The following is a 17,551-nucleotide window of genomic DNA, read 5'->3' on the forward strand; positions in this document are numbered from 1 at the left end:
CCAGATAATAATCCCACTAGAATAAGTGCATTTTATTAGCCGGGTACTGCAGTATTTGTTTTGATTTTCGAAAGTGTAAATGTCTTTGTATTTAAATGAAAATAACATCTATCGAAAGATTATAAAATTCTGCTTAATTGATATATAAATCATTAATATGCATTCATAAATTATTTGTAAATCGTAATTAGAAAATCGATTGACAGGTGATTATCTCACCTCGCTGTAATGTAACAATTTGGGATGCGATATTCAAAATATGGGTCATTTTAAAAATAGATGCAATCACGTGATCTATATGCAAATGAATATGATCACATGATCCAATCAGAGCAGAAAAAAAACTTCCGGTTGGTTTTTGAAACATTTTTGTGTCACCATTTTTTATGAAGATATCATCTCTCGAAGTCAAAGGCACGCTGTACCATCCGTGGTGAGTATTTTACAATGATTCAAACACCTTTAAACAACTGAAATTAAGATTTATAAATAAAATCCATCAACAAATGACTTTCGCATGTTAATTTTAAGTTCAAAGGTCACGATCTTGAGCGCGTGACCCGAGGTGAGTGTTTGACGCCATGTTGTCAAAAATTGACTCGATGATAACATACGTTGGAAAACCAATAACTCCATACCTAGATATACTTTAGGTATATTATATGATGAAGTAACCCATCTATATCCTATTCAGTACTGAAAACAACAAAAATGATGCCTTTATATGTAATAGTTATTACGAAATGCCCATAAAAGTCATATGACCTAAATAAAAATCCCGACCAAAAAAAATAATTCTAAAAAAATACTCGTAAATTTGTTAAATGAACGACTGCAATGTGTACAATAAAGTTTGTTATGTCAGTAGTAAATCTACATCAAATGAACAACTATTTTCATCGAATATATGAAAAATCATGCTGCAAATTTATCTTCGACATTGACAACTTGTATGCATTTCGGATATAAAATTTCGGATAGGAATTTTACACATTTTGGGAAATTTGCATTTTCGTTTTGTCGACAACATTAATAGACAGTATAGAGCAGTATTTTATCATCCAATAGAACAATCAATCAAAATACATTATACAGTCTTACACACATTTCATTTATTTATATGAAATGTGACATGAATAAAATAGATATACATTCTTTAAGAATTCCAGGACGGCAGCAAACAGTCACAATGGACCCTTTGGAACAGCATCGGTCACCATTGATGGATCATCCTGGACCGTTCTGTGAGAACATCAATCTCACATCCAAAGACTTGGACCTTAACCGTGTGAATGTGCTACCAGATGGGAAACTAAAACAATGTGTAGTGGTCGAAGTTCACAAGTATGCAATGAAAAACAAACAGACTAATGCGAAAATAGTTGAGTGGATATGTTCCTTACAACCTGGTCTCAAACCCTGGAAGACAGTGTTTTTTTCCTACATACTGTGCAGTTGACCTTAAATATTAAGGATATTTAGATTTGTTTTTTTAAGTTGAATGTCATGTGATACTAGTATGTGCTATTTTTAGTGTAGCTTGTATTTTTTTGCCAGAGGTGGCAATTGACAATTTTGTTTCTGTGATTTAGTGCTATTTTAATTCAATGAAATGTGAATAGCATTGGTAATGACAAATACAATAGAAGAATTCTGTTTAATGTAATTATAGTTGTAAGCTATCATTGAAATAATTTCTTTTGATATTCCAGTTGATTTTAAATATGTTTTTTTCCAGTAATACTATCGATTTGATCACCTTAATAAAATGTAAAAATATGTATTATTTTTGGGTTTGTTTTTTCATTTTTCTATACTGAGCTATGTCTTAAGAAATAAATAAGTAGAAAAAATGGAAAGAGGAGAAAAAAACACACAAGACTGCCAAGTTTCATGAATTTAACTTTGTTTAAACCAAAGTTATGAAAAAAAATGGTGAAAATTCTTGAAAAACGATTACCGCGACTCGCTAACCGCTATATACGATTTATAAGAGCAAAAATTCATAAAAGCCGCCCGCAATTGTTGACTTTAAAAGGCCATAACTTTTTTATTATTTAAGATATTTAAAAAAATCAAAATGTTCTGTAAATGTCTTAATAAGCTGGTGTTCATGAATAAGCTATATTTTCATTTTTTAAAAATGGTTGGGGGTTGCTAATTAGATTTTGGATAAAAAGGCATTCACATATTTTCGGAAAAGTCTGTCAAATATCTTTGTTTTGTGTCAAAATTCCCCAGACTACCTAATGTCTTGTGGGTTCTTGATGATGTATCCTTTCAAATAAGAAAGATGTTCAACAAAATAATGAAAAATAGTGGATTAAACTCATTTCCTGGCTACAAAAATGCAAATATCTTCTTAAAATAGCTACAATCACCACAAAGCCTCAAGACATTCTTAATTGGGTAGTACTGACAATTCCAACCCTAAAACATTTTCATTTTGTATAAAAACGTTTTTGAAAAAAAAATGTAAATGCTTTTTGATTTGAAATCTGATAAAGTCTTCTTTTGTAAAATTTGCTTCTTATTAATGCTTGTAAATAATTAAACTCATGTTGCAACAGATATACATGTATGAATTATTCTTGCTAAATATTAAACCTGAAAACTTAAACAATTTTAGTTTTGGTCTTTCAGACAACTGTTGCACAACGGAAGGCCCTTAAATAAAATGCCATTATTTGTGTTGAAATACACTAAACATCCTTGTAGCAGATGTAGATATGATTAATTACTAATGTATAATAGAAAGAGGATTTATTTTATATTACAATTATTCCTTATCATTATTATCATTGTCATTGTGTCTTTTGTTGTTGTTTTTCCATTATTCTATATGTTTGTAAGTCCTCTTTTTAATTGTGAAAATATATATTATGTATAATAGAAAGAGGATTTGATTAATACTTCAATTATTTCTTGTCATCATCATCAATGTCATTGTGTCCTTTGTTGTTTTTTCCATTATTCTATATGTTCGTAAGTCCACTTTTCAATTGTGAAAATATATATTATGTATAATAGAAAGAGGATTTATTTTATATTACAATTATTTCTTGTCATCGTCATCAATGTCATTGTGTCCTTTCTTGTTTTTTCCATTATTTTATATGTTCGTAAGTCCACTTTTCATTTGTGAGAATATATATATTCCCAGGTTACTGTATATCTCTTATTAATTAGTCTAGCATCACGTTAAAATCTTACAATTCACACCACCATTTCATTTTTCGTTGTTCATATTTGTCGGTTTTTAACTTTCAATAGTATATTATAATTGCTTCAATGTAAAGAAATAAAATTTTAAAGTTATTGCATACTATATCGCTAATTTCTATTTTAATATTTGTGAGCATTTGTTGTCACACATTCATTGCTAATGATTTATTTGGTAATCCATACTAATACTAATAAATAATAATAATGTATACTGAGGTATTAATCAGCTGTGCGGAACGTCGTGTTAAAAGCATGGGTAGAACGCCACGAGAATCACACGGTTGTGATCAGGCTTCGGTCTTACCATTGCTTAGTCCTATAAAGGTGTTGTTCAACAATAAACATGAAATAAGCAGGTCTGAATATGTAAATATACTAATAAACACAATTCCAGATGTGCATCTGGTGGGTGTCGACCTTTATGTAAATGTGGCCCCTCTTTCTTGGCCTTTGCCTGGAGCAGCAGTAAGGATAAAAGTTCAATGACACTATTAACTGTGAATGACAGTTTGTCTGATGATGTTGACCAGGGTTGCATTATGGGTAAACCAGGGAGCAATTGGCACAAGAAGCTACCGTTGTTTGGACGAAACTCCTGTGTCTGCTTGTCTTGTTGATGCAGCAAGAAATGTACTTTTTCCCGCCTAATTGACAAAACCAGACGATTCTGACAAACCAATTCAAGTTAATCGGAAGATAATTATAAAAGTGCTCATTGATTTATTTTGTACTTCTATGATTCCTGTTTGGATTAAGATTATGGATATTTTTTTACCAAGGAGACAATGTGTTATAATGTACTGCACTGTTGTTCAGTCCTTCTTTAATTAGAGAATTTGCTTAACAATACTTTATTAGCGAGACCCTACATTCTGGCTAGTGTATTTGTGAAGTTATGCGCCCATGTGTAGCAAGTCCCACTATTGTATGAAGTGTATTTGTGAAGTTATGCGCCCATGTGTAGCAAGCTCCACTATCTTTACATATTACCAAAATTTAAAAAGCTTTGTCATCTTTAGTGTTGTCTGTAACGATGTATGTATTGCTGTTTCAGTTGGTAAAGGAGCAGAAAGGTCGGATATCAGAGCTGACCAGATCCAAACAGGAGCAGGTCTCACAGTACAGGGTGAGAACACTGAGTTTGGGTAGTTGTTCCATATGATAGTCGGTTATTTTGTGTTTCTTTTCACTTCTCATCAATGAGTCAAGTTACATTTTAAGTGTTTTTTTACTTAATGCGAGAGACTATAAGCAATAATATTAACCCAATATGCATGACAAAAGCAAATGTAAGCAAAATATTTGCAATATATATTGTGTACAATCATTAATGTATTTAATCCAAGTCTGAGACTTGAGCAAAGCTGACTTTGTTCCAATAAATAGCATAACATGAACACATCTGCTCAGGGTAGTGATGTCCTGCATATAAACCCATACCCTATTGTATAGGTAATCAGTCTTAAATCATCCGTAGACAACCTAGCTCTCGGTCGGGGTGTCATACTTAGTAGAGCAGCCACCACAATGAGATCTATTGAGACTAAGCCTCTCGACTAGGAGATTTGTCCACAAGACGGGCACGTCACTATCTAAGTTCATAACAGAGCAAGTGTAGAAAATACTGATATGGCTGAATGGTCAGTTGCAGTCTCTCAACTCAGCCTTGGTGATGGGTAATTATGACAAGTGTAGTCAATATTCAATATTTTGGTTGTCCAGTTAGCGCAGTTGGTAGCACACTCACTTATTACCTAGGCAACCATGGTCCGATTCCCGGCCTTTGCGCATGTGAGTTAGGTTTGTGGTCTCCAAGACGGACAAGTAGGTTTCCTCTGGGTACTCTGTTTACCTCCACAACACAAGACCACACTCCCGGGTAAATATAGTGCCAATGAGAGTGATAAATATAATGTTGAAATAACTTGTTTCACAATCGTTGTAAAATCAATATGTTTAAACTAACATTTAATATTTCTTATCAATTTTAGTGGATTTTAAAAAGTTCGTAAGATTGTGAAAAATGGATCTTATTTAGATCCCAGGGCTCTCAAGTGCCAGTACATTTAATAGGACATTTATGGTACACATATGTAAGGTAACCTCTTAAACTGAGATATATTTTCTAATTTCTCAAATGTAGACTTTGATTGTATAATTTGATATACAATAGAGCCTGTGAACTATTTGACCATGCTGGTCTTCATTATAGAGATGACGCTAGAGGACTTGATTTTGGTTGATATCTTTTTTGATCTCAAAGTCTTAAACTAGCTAATTAGTGTGGGATGACGCCATTACATGTGTTTGTTTACCCTAGTCTTAATTAAGCTCATTATTGTTGTCAGGTCAGTCGCCATAGGATAGGTTTTGTTGTACGTGAGGTTTTAAAAGCTATGAGATAGTGACAGGAAGTTGATGAATGTCTGTATGCCTGTGCTAAAAGCGCCAGCAGCTCCATGAATGTAAGTGAATTAACAAACATATTTCTCAGTCTTCCAGGCATGTGTGACGGCCCCACTCCCATTCTTTACAAGCGCCAAAAATAATGACGTCTTATCAGCAATAATTTGAAACAATGGATATGGCTTTAGGGGATTGTTTTTATTTTATAGCAGAAAAATGGCATTGATATAATATTTGTGTCAGTGTGGAGATGTTCAAAAGAAACACAGAGAAAAAATGGTAACATATTTGTGCCATTCCATTTGTATTGACAATCAGTATCACATTCAATTTAAATAAAAAAAATGATAGTGGTGAGATTCATTTACCAGTGCAATGTGAACAAATAACATAAACTGTCGAGAGCTTTACAGTGACCAACATATGTACAATGCCAATGCCATTAAGTGAGATCCTAAACTGCATAGGTTTAACTGAAGAAAGATCTGTCCAGGTTCATGTGAATTCATGTGAGTGCATGATTGTGGAGGAATTCATGTGTTGTGCATAAATGTAGGGGAATACATGTGATATGCATTATTGTAGGGGAATTCATGTGTTGTGAATTATTGTATGGAATTCATGTGATGTGCATGATTGTAAGGGAATTCATGTGATGTGCGTGATTGTAAGGGAATTCATGTGAGTGCGTGATTGTAGGGGAATTCATGTGATGTGCATTATTGTATGGGAATTCATGTGATGTGCATGATTGTATGGGAATTCATGTGATGTGCATGACTGTATGGGAATTCATGTGAGTGCATGATTGTAAGGGAAATCACGTGAGTGCATGATTGTAGGAGAATTCATGTGAGTGAATGATTGTAGGGGAATTCATGTGAGTGCATGATTGTAGGGGAATTCATGTGTTGTGCATTATTGTAGGGGAATACATGACTGTGTTGTACATAAATGTAGGGGAATACATGTGAGGTGCATGATTGTAGGGGAAGTCATGTGTTGTGCATTATTTTAGGGGGATTCATGTGATGTGCATGATTGTAAGGGAATTTATGTGATGTGCATTATTTTAGGGGAATTCATGTGATATGCATGATTGTAAGGGAATTCATGTGATATGCATGACTGTATGGGATTCATGTGAGTGCATGACTGTATGGGAATTCATGTGAGTGTATGATTGTAAGGGAATTCATGTGAGTGCATGATTATAGGGGTATTCATTTGTTGTGCTTGACTGTAGGGAACTTTATGTGAAGTATGTGATTGTAGGGGATTTCATGTAAAATGTGTGATTGTAGGGGAGTTCATGTGTTGTGCATTATTGTAGGAGAATTCATGTGAGTTCATAATTGTACGGGAATTCATGTGAAGTGCATTATTGTAGAGGAATTCATGTGAGTGCATGATTGGAGGGGAATTCTTGTGATGTGCTTGATTGTAGAGGAATTCATGACTGTGTTGTGCATAAATGTAGGGGAATTAATGTGTTGTGCATTATTGTAGGGGAATTCATAACTGTGTTGTACATAAATGTAGGGGAATACATGTGATGTTTATTATTGTAGGGGAATTCATGTGAGTGCATGATTGTAGGGGAACTCATGTGATGTGCATTATTGTAGGGGAATTCATGTGTTGTGCATTATTGTAGGGAATTCATGTGAGTGAATGATTGTAGGGGAATTCATGTGATTGAATGATTGTAGGGGAATTCATGTGAGTGAATGATTGTAGGGGAATTCATGTGAGTGCATGATTGTAGGGGAATTCATGTGTTGTGCATGATTGTAGGGGAATTCATGTGAGTGAATGATTGTAGGGGAATTCATGTGTTGTGCATTATTGTAGGGAAATTCATGTGTTGTGCATTATTGTAGGGAATTCATGTGAGTGAATGATTGTAGGGGAATTCATGTGATATGCATGCTTGTTGGGGTCTTCTTGTGTTGTGTGCAAAGGATTGTAGTTTAATATATATAGCCCGGAATTGACTTAACTGGGTTTTCCCATGCCGGTACAAATAAAAGGTGAATATCGAGCTATTGAAATTCATGTAACAGTCCAATGACTCTATTGTCTCCGAAGTAACGTGTGTATATAACAACGGTTTAATTTTGTTTGTACCGGAGGATTAGGCTGGGAAAACCCGAATAACTATACCGTATTATATCATGCATAGGACGCACTTTTTTACCCCCAATTCTCGTCTTAAAAATTGCCTGCGTCCTTTCTATGCTATTAGAATTTCATCTGTTTTTTTCCAAGTCCATTTCAGGTCGAAAATATCGGACCGGGGAAGAACGCGGTAATAGTAAGTATCTGTACTGCGTCACCGAAGAGAACAACTGACATAGGTAAAATCACGCAAGTTAACACACGCAGAAATATATTGAATGTTTACTTTAAAATGATTTATTGAGAAATAAATTGAAAACAAACATGAGTGTTTGCTTTTTTATAAAAGGGACGCTACTCACAAAAACTCGATGTGAGTCAGCACTTTAACTGGATTGAGTTATAACGGCAACGGAAAATCGGGAAACGAGGTAAATATCAATTAATTGTGTTCATGATTTTAATGTTTCGATATTTTACAAAACATTTTGGTTGTATGTTACTGTTTTAAAAAATTAATAAAGGAATGTGCATAATGCAAAGTAGCATTATTGTCACTATCAAATCTTTTCAAATGTGCGAATGTGTGAAAAACACCCGCTGTCTGTCATTAGAAAAACATCAATAGAACAAACTATTGCGATGGTAATTCCGTATGGTTGTTTGTTCGCACTTAACCCGATGTGCCTTCCGCTGGCAAGGCTAATTACCGACATGCATTAATTATGCCAACATGCTTTAATCCGTGCAGCGACAAGCCTTATCAAAACAATCAATAGTTTTGACAATACACAGTTTTGTTGCGATTGCAACGGTTGCAACGGTTGACTGTCATTAAGAAGGCATGTCGGGACTATTGCAACGGTTGCAACGGTTGACTGTCAGTCGGGACTATTACGGCATTTGTATAAGTCTTATAATATGCGTGAATGTTCTCAAAATATCAAGACATATATCATTGTTGTGTATGCTAAATTACGACGATAATTATCGAAATACACAAGACAGTTATCGAAATATGCCTTATATACAATTTTTTGGTTGTCTTTTACTTCAATATATGTTATAAATTCTTTACCAACCTCAATTTTTCGGCTCCGATTTTGACATTTTTCCGCTGCGTCCTATCTTTAATATTAAGGGTTTTTACCCGTTTTCTCAACTATTTTTTTGCCTGCGTCCTATCTATGCTAGCGTCCTATACATGATATAATACGGTAATTCCGGGCTTAAACTATTCATATGTTGTGTTTTATAGGAGTCAAATTCATGTGTTCTTTAATCAACTCTACTTCTTTACATGGGAAGATTTTATGCTATTGATTATCCAACCAGTGCTTAAAAAAGGGTCACAGTAACTGTGCTAAAAGCTGCCCTGAAAGCTATGTAAACACTTTTAAACAATGATTAGACATCCACAGGAAATAGTAAAAGTTAATGTTGAAAGTTGCTTTTCCAAGATGAAGAAATGTGTGGGAGGAAAACAGTGTTTTCTGGAAGCTTAACCAATTACTGCTGAAAGAGAGCTTATGGCATTAAGACTTGTCAAAATGTTCAAGGGCAGAGGACATGATTGGATTGTGTGAATCTTAGACAGCCTTCCGTAATTAAATACTGCAACTATTGGAAATTTGTGTCCCTCAATTTATGGAGGTCTGAGACTTGTTATAGGCATGCAGAAAGGTTGATCAACAATAAATTTGAAGGTGCATAACGATGGCCTTTGAAGCTACAAAATTCCAAGTTTCCATAAGCAATGTTTTTTGTATTTTTTGGTAACTCTATCACACATGGTTTGTTTACAAAATGCAGAAGTTGCAATATCTGATATTACAATTTCTAAAGGTTGGGCATTTGTGTTTCTATGTGAGATGTCCAATCATTGTTCAACATTTTGATCACATGATACAATACCATTTTTTCATTGAACTATTTATTTCAACATTTTTCATTAAGATGTGGCTCCCCTTGATAATTTTAGTGATGTAGAAAATCAGAAACTAAAAAAAATGCAACTTCTGCTTTTTAATGCTAGGCCATCAATAAAACAAAGAAGGCAAATTAATGGCAAACTATAACAGTGTGTGTATACCACGTGATAAATTGCGTCATAAATGCTACTTCGGAAGGCACTATTTTGCTTCGAATGAAGACTTAAAACAAAGATAACTTCACTATTTCTTCACCATTTTAGATGAAACATAGCTCAGTCTACACCGCTAACTGAGCCTCGCCATCGGTCTTTTACCAGAGTTTGATTGAGAGTTTAGTTTCTTCAAACACTTCGACAAACCTTTTCACAATACGGCCGTCTGGTGGAGCACTGTCAAAACATGATTATGGAGATAGGTTTGTTGAAGTGTTTGAGGAAACTAATCACCTTATCAAACTTCAGTAATAAAATGAAGGCGAGGCTCTTTAAGTGGCATAGACTGTCCTTTGTCTTATTTAAAATGATGTAGTAAAAGAAAAGTTATCTTTGATTTAAGTCATCATTTTATGCAAAATGTTGCCTTCCGACATAGCATATATGACGTAATAAATCACGTGGTATACACACACTGCTAAGGAAGTGCAATAATTAATTCTAATGAGGCTATTTATAATAAGCATAGAGTTCTGACATAATTACAAAGGCTAGGATTGATCTTGGTTGGTCTGAAGGAAGAATTATGATGCTCTATCATCTTCTTACATCGTGTCTTTTAAAAGCTGCTCTCTCACAGATTTACCGATTTGATTATTTTTTTTTTGTCTTGAAATGAGCCAATTTTTGCGTAAATATCAGCAAACCAGTGATATAATACTGCTAACAAAAGATCAGATTGCAGATTTTCATTTTTCTGTTTGAATATTAATGTTTTATGACTAAATGCGTTACTAGCGGTTAAAGAAAATGAGAAAAAATCAATTTTTGGACTTAGATATGTAAATCTGCAACCTGATCTTTTGTCAGCAGTCTTATATTACTAGTTTCCATGTGTTTTTGCATAAATTGGCTCATTCCAAGACAAACAAAAAAAAAAGTTGTCAAAACTTGAATCTGTGACGGTGCAGCTTTAATTCAAATATGTGCTTTTATAAGGTACTGGTAATGATTATGAAAATGTATCAGGATTTTAGAAAGGTTGTAATTTTCCTGTTTTAACTTGCTTTAAGTTGTGGTAATATATATGTAAACTGTTGAAGAGGCAAATTAAGAACAGATTATGTAACAGAAACAATTAATATTATTTTTGTAAAATAAAATAATACGGGGTAAGGAAAATAAAGCCTTTGGCATCAAATTTATTGCTCTTAATTCTTCATGAAGGAAGGGAAAAAAGATTTGCAGAGAAAATTAAGAACAAATTCTGTATAAGAAAAAGAAGTATACATTAATTTTGTAGATAAAATAGTACCTGGTAAAGTAATAAACCCTTTTTAAACAAAGTGATTTCTCTTATTTCTTCATAAAAAAGAAACAGTATAAACATTATGTAGTATATTATGTTTCTTAATAACTGAGCATTTTGTGCCATTATTATGAAATAATATAACCTTCTCTTTTTTCTAAGAAAAAACAATTGCAATACAACGTCATTTCATACATGTACAGCTTGTCACAATATTGTTCGAACGAAACAAAGCAATATGTTGGCACATGACGTTGTTCAATAACATAAAGAGGAATCTTGGATCATGCGATAAAATGAGCCTAGCAATAAATTTATATATCATGGAATAGACAATAATTGAACTTCTAGTCAATTTAGAAAAGCCCATTAACTGCCTAGCAGAATGATGTATTTTGATTGAATTCATGAGATCTTTGGGAGTGAAGATAATTGTTTGTCGTCAGTTTTCTTGACAAATTAAAAAAAAGTTATTAGATTGCTTTTGTTGCTCATCACTGTAATCATAAGACCTCCACTGTTGTCATTTGACCTCCCTTGTTGTCATAAGACCTCCCTTGTTGTCATAAGACCTCCACTGTTGTCATAAGACCTCCACTGTTGTCATTTGACCTCCACTGTTGTCATAAGACCTCCACTGTTGTCATAAGACCTCCACTGTTGTCATTTGACCTCCACTGTTGTCATTTGACCTCCACTGTTGTCATAAGACCTCCACTGTTGTCATAAGACCTCCACTGTTGTCATTAGACCTCCACTGTTGTCATTTGACCTCCACTGTTGTCATAAGACCTCCACTGTTGTCATTAGACCTCCACTGTTGTCATTTGACCTCCACTGTTGTCATAAGACCTCCACTGTTGTCATTAGACCTCCACTGTTGTCATAAGACCTCCACTGTTGTCATTAGACCTCCACTGTTGTCATTTGACCTCCACTGTTGTCATAAGACCTCCACTGTTGTCATTTGACCTCCACTGTTGTCATAAGACCTCCACTGTTGTCATAAGACCTCCACTGTTGTCATAAGACCTCCACTGTTGTCATAAGACCTCCACTGTTGTCATAAGACCTCCACTGTTGTCATTAGACCTCCACTGTTGTCATTTGACCTCCACTGTTGTCATAAGACCTCCACTGTTGTCATTAGACCTCCACTGTTGTCATTAGACCTCCACTGTTGTCATAAGACCTCCACTGTTGTCATATGACCTCCACTGTTGTCATAAGACCTCCACTGTTGTCATAAGACCTCCACTGTTGTCATAAGACCTCCACTGTTGTCATAAGACCTCCACTGTTGTCATAAGACCTCCACTGTTGTCATAAGACCTCCACTGTTGTCATAAGACCTCCACTGTTGTCATAAGACCTCCACTGTTGTCATTTGACCTCCACTGTTGTCATAAGACCTCCACTGTTGTCATAAGACCTCCACTGTTGTCATAAGACCTCCACTGTTGTCATTTGACCTCCACTGTTGTCATTTGACCTCCACTGTTGTCATTTGACCTCCACTGTTGTCATTACACCTCCACTGTTGTCATTTGACCTCCACTGTTGTCATAAGACCTCCACTGTTGTCATAAGACCTCCACTGTTGTCATAAGACCTCCACTGTTGTCATAAGACCTCCACTGTTGTCATTTGACCTCCACTGTTGTCATTTGATTTCCACTGTTGTCATTACACCTCAACTGTTTTCATTTGACCTCCACTGTTGTCATTTGACCTCCACTGTTGTCATTAGACCCGCACTGTTGTCATTTGACCTCCACTCATGTCATTTGACCTCCACTGTTGTCATTTGACCACAACTGTTGACATTTGACCTCCACTCATGTCATTTGACCTCCACTGTTTTCATTTGACCTCAACTTTTGTCATTGAACCTCCACTGTTGTCATTTGATCTCCACTGTTTGTCATTTGACCTCCACTGTTGTCATTTGACCTCCACTGTTGTCTTTTGACTCCACTCTTGTCTTTTGACCTCCACTCTTGTCTTTTGACCTCCACTCTTGTCTTTTGACCTCCACTGTTGTTATTAGACCTCCAATGTAGTCTTTTGACCTCCACTGTTGTCATTTGACCTCCACTGTTGTCATTGGTCTCCACTGTTGACATTTGACCACAACTGTTGACATTTGACCTCCACTGTTTTCATTTGACCTCCACTTTTGTCATTGAACCTCAACTGTAGTCATTAGACCTCCCTTGTTGTCATTTGACCTCCACTGTTGTCATTACACCTCCACTGTTGTCATTTGACCTCCACTGTTGTCATTTGATCTCCCCTGTTGTCATTTGATCTCCCCTGTTGTTATTTGACCTTCACTGTTGTTAATTGACCTCCACTGTTGTAATTTGACCTCCCCTGATGTTATTTGACCTTCACTGTTGTCATTACACCTCCACTGTTGTCATTTGACCTCCACTGTTGTCATTACACCTCCACTGTTGTAGTTTGACCTCCACTCTTGTCTTTTGACCTCCACTGTTGTTATTAGACATCCACTGTTTTCATTTGACCTCCACTCTTGTCATTTAACCTCCACTGTTGTCATTGGCCTCCACTGTTGTCATAAGTCCTCCACTGTCGTTATTAGACCTCCACTGTTGTAATTTGACCTCCCTTGTTGTGATTAGACCTCCACTGTTGTTATTTGACCTCCACTGTTATCATTTGACCTCCACTGTTGTCATTTGACCTCCACTGTTGTCATTTGACCTCCACTCATGTCATTTGACCTCCACTGTTTTCATTTGACCTCAACTTTTGTCATTGAACCTCCACTGTTGTCATTTGATCTCCACTGTTTGTCATTTGACCTCCACTGTTGTCATTTGACCTCCACTCTTGTCTTTTGACTCCACTCTTGTCTTTTGACCTCCACTCTTGTCTTTTGACCTCCACTCTTGTCTTTTGACCTCCACTGTTGTTATTAGACCTCCAATGTAGTCTTTTGACCTCCATTGTTGTCATTTGACCTCCACTGTTGTCATTGGCCTCCACTGTTGTCATTTGGCCTCAACTGTAGTCATTAGACCTCCACTGTTGTCATTTGAACTCCACTGTTGTCGTTACACATCCATTGTTGTCATTTGACCTCCACTGTTGTCATTTGATCTCCCCTGTTGTCATTTGATCTCCCCTGTTGTTATTTGACCTTCACTGTTGTTAATTGACCTCCACTGTTGTTATTTGACCTCCCCTGATGTTATTTGACATTCACTGTTGTCATTACACCTCCACTGTTGTCATTTGACCTCCACTGTTGTCATTACACCTCCACTGTTGTAGTTTGACCTCCACTCTTGTCTTTTGACCTCCACTGTTGTTAATAGACCTCCACTGTTTTCATTTGACCTCCACTGTTGTCATTTAACCTCCACTGTTGTCATTGGCCTCCACTGTTGTCATAAGTCCTCCACTGTCGTCATTTGACCTCCACTGTTGTAATTTGACCTCACTTGTTGTGATTAGACCTCCACTGTTGTTATTTGACCTCCACTGTTGTCATTTGACCTCCACTGTTGTCATTTGACCTCCACTGTTGTCATTTGACCTCCACTGTTGTCATTTGACCTCCACTGTTGCCATTTGACCTCCCTTGTTGTCATTTGACCTCCCTTGTTGTGATTAGACCTCCACTGTTGTTATTTGACCTCCACTGTTGTCATTAGTCCTCCACTGTTGTCATTTGACCTCCCTTGTTGTTATTTGACCTCCCTTGTTGTAATTTGACCTCCCTTGCTGTTATTTGACCTTTACAGTTGTTATTTGACCTCCCTTGTTGTTATTTGACCTACCCTTATGTAACTTAACCTCAACTGTTGTCATTTGACCCCTCTGTATAATGAATAAGCTACCTGTTACATCTCTTACTCTTTGTATTCAGCAATGGTAATTCCTAGGGCTAATGCCACAAAAAAACTGACTTTATTTAAATAACTAATGGTACCTTCTGGAATTAACCCAACAAATTATATATATGTTCATCAAAACCAATTGTTTGCATTAGACAAAGCATGGGTCAGATGGTATTTAAAAGCAAAAATAGCTTCATATGATAAAATACAATGAAATATAGCGTATAATTGTATTATATCAGCCTACATGTATATATAAATATATATTTCAGGAGCGAGTCAATGTTCTTGAGGCCCATGTGGAAGAGGCCCGGAAAAGAATGGTCCAGCTCGAGCTCCTCAAACAGGTAACAAACCTTGAAAGGGTACCATATTCGACAAACTATTGTAGCAAATTGGTACATGGACAATGTTTAAATATTCTGTCTTTTCATTTTCCGATTTTATTATTCATATTGAAAATGTAAGAACCATCTTATTTCATTCTATTTTTTTCCTTATAACGTACAGGAAAAGTGAAATAGGTCAATGATATAGTTTTTAATTTTCTTAATTTTGTTGGGGGAGCATACAAACCAGAACTTCTTGTGGAGAGCATACCCACCTACTCCTTGGTACAAAACTATTTTTCTTGTGTGGTGATCAGATAAAACTCCTTCCTATGGGGATCATACAAAACTACTTCTTGTGGAGATCATAAAAACTACTTCTTGTGTGGTGGTCAGACAAAACTACTTCTTGTGAAGATCATAAAAACTACTTCTTGTGAAGGTCATGCAAATATTAAACTACTTCTTGTGGAGATCATGCAAAACTACTACTTGTGTGTACTCCGTTCAAAACTATTTCTTGTGGGTCTGTACAAATTTACTTCTTTTGGGTCTGTACAAAACTACTTCTTGTGGGTCCACACAAAACTATTTCTTGTGGTTTTGTACAAAACTATTTCTTGAGATCATACAAAACTTCTTCTTGTGAAGATCATACAAAACTAATTCTTGTGTGGATCATACAAAACTACCGTAAATGACTGGGTATTAGACGCACTTTTTTCTCTCAGATTTCAATGTAAAAAAAATGCCTGCGTCTAATAACCAGTAACAAGCTTTTGAACTTTTTTTCTGAGGTCGATTTTAGGCCGAGTGTTTGTTTTGATTTATGTAGAAAGGGATGTTACTCGCGTCATATCGATCGAGTATATACGGGTTAAAACGGCAGTTGAAGATCGGGATACGGTATATTGTAAGAAATTTATAATTTGAAAAAAAATATTGTACGATTAAAATTATTTAATATTATTCAATATTATTTTGAATAAAACAATTATTAAACATGCATATAAAAAAAGCAGAGTTGGGTACTGTCAAATATTTTTCATCAGTTGTACGATAAGGTGTGAAAAATTTGCACTGCCTTCAGACCTGTTTAACATACCAATACTACAAACTGATGCGATATTGGTCTTGTTTTTTCGCACTTTTCAACGTTCTTTATTCTTTTCTGTAGGTGTTGACGATTTGGGAACAAACCTGTACAATAAAAGGTTTTTGTCTAACTTCACTTCATTCTCAACAGTTTATTGTTTACGATACACTGTCAGAAAGAAATCTTACAAATAGTCATAAAAGGTACTTTTCAGTGCAATCCAGGAACAAATTGTCACACTTAGTACTTTTCAGTGCCTATCCTAACATGAAACGAATAAAAATGAAACATATTTTGCATTATCATTGTATGGTTTTAAAGATAACCATCACCATTTTCACAAACCTTTTTTTTTTCGTCACTGTCAACAAACATGGTGGCCAAGATTGGCAGATGATTTTGACATTTTTCTATGCGTCCTTTAACCCAAAACATAGATTAAAAGTTTTTTCTCAGATTTTTTGCCTGCGTCTAATACCCCCTATCGTCTTATACCCAGTCATTTACGGTACTTCTTGTGGGTTAATACAAACTATTTCTTGTGGGTCTGTACAAAACTATTTCTTGTCGGTCTGTACAAAACTATTTCTTGCCATACAACACTAATTTCTTGCTGGTCTGTACAAAACTACTTCTTGTGGGTCCGTACAAAACTATTTCTTGTGGGTCCCCACAAAACTATTTCTTGTGGGTCCCTACTAAACTTTTTTTTGTGGGTCTGTACAAATTTACTTCTTGTGGGTCCGTACAAATTTACTTCTTGTGGAAATCATACAAAACTACTTCTTGTGGGTCTGTACAAATTTATTTCTTGTGGGTCTGTACAAATTTACTTCTTGTGGAAATCATACAAAACTACTTCTTGTGGGTCCGTACAAAACTATGTCTTGTGAGTCTGTACAAAACTACTTCTTGTGAGTCCGTACAAAACTACTTCTTGTGGGTCCATAAAAACTACTTCTTGTGGGTTCGTACAAAACTATGTCTTGTGGAGCCTTACAAAACTACTTCTTGTGGGTCCGTACAAAACTATTTCTGTGGAGATCATACAAAACTACTTCTTGTGGAGATAAATAAAACCACTTCTTGTGGAGATCAAACAAAACT

At 35.5% G+C, this 17,551-nt stretch overlaps 1 protein-coding gene across 1 annotated transcript in view; it reads left to right on the plus strand.

Annotated features, from left to right (window-relative positions):
* LOC128243570 (leucine-rich repeat and coiled-coil domain-containing protein 1-like) overlaps nucleotides 1–17,551 on the plus strand; it is a 183,808-nt gene that overhangs the window by 137,668 nt on the left and 28,589 nt on the right. The window contains exons 18-19 of the mRNA XM_052961418.1: nucleotides 4,280–4,351; nucleotides 15,292–15,366. Of these exons, the coding sequence (XP_052817378.1) occupies nucleotides 4,280–4,351; nucleotides 15,292–15,366 (147 nt within the window). The remainder of the gene's footprint in view (nucleotides 1–4,279; nucleotides 4,352–15,291; nucleotides 15,367–17,551) is intronic.

Source organism: Mya arenaria, chromosome 8 (genome assembly GCF_026914265.1).
Source record: "Mya arenaria isolate MELC-2E11 chromosome 8, ASM2691426v1".
NCBI classification, from domain to species: Eukaryota; Metazoa; Mollusca; class Bivalvia; order Myida; family Myidae; genus Mya; species Mya arenaria.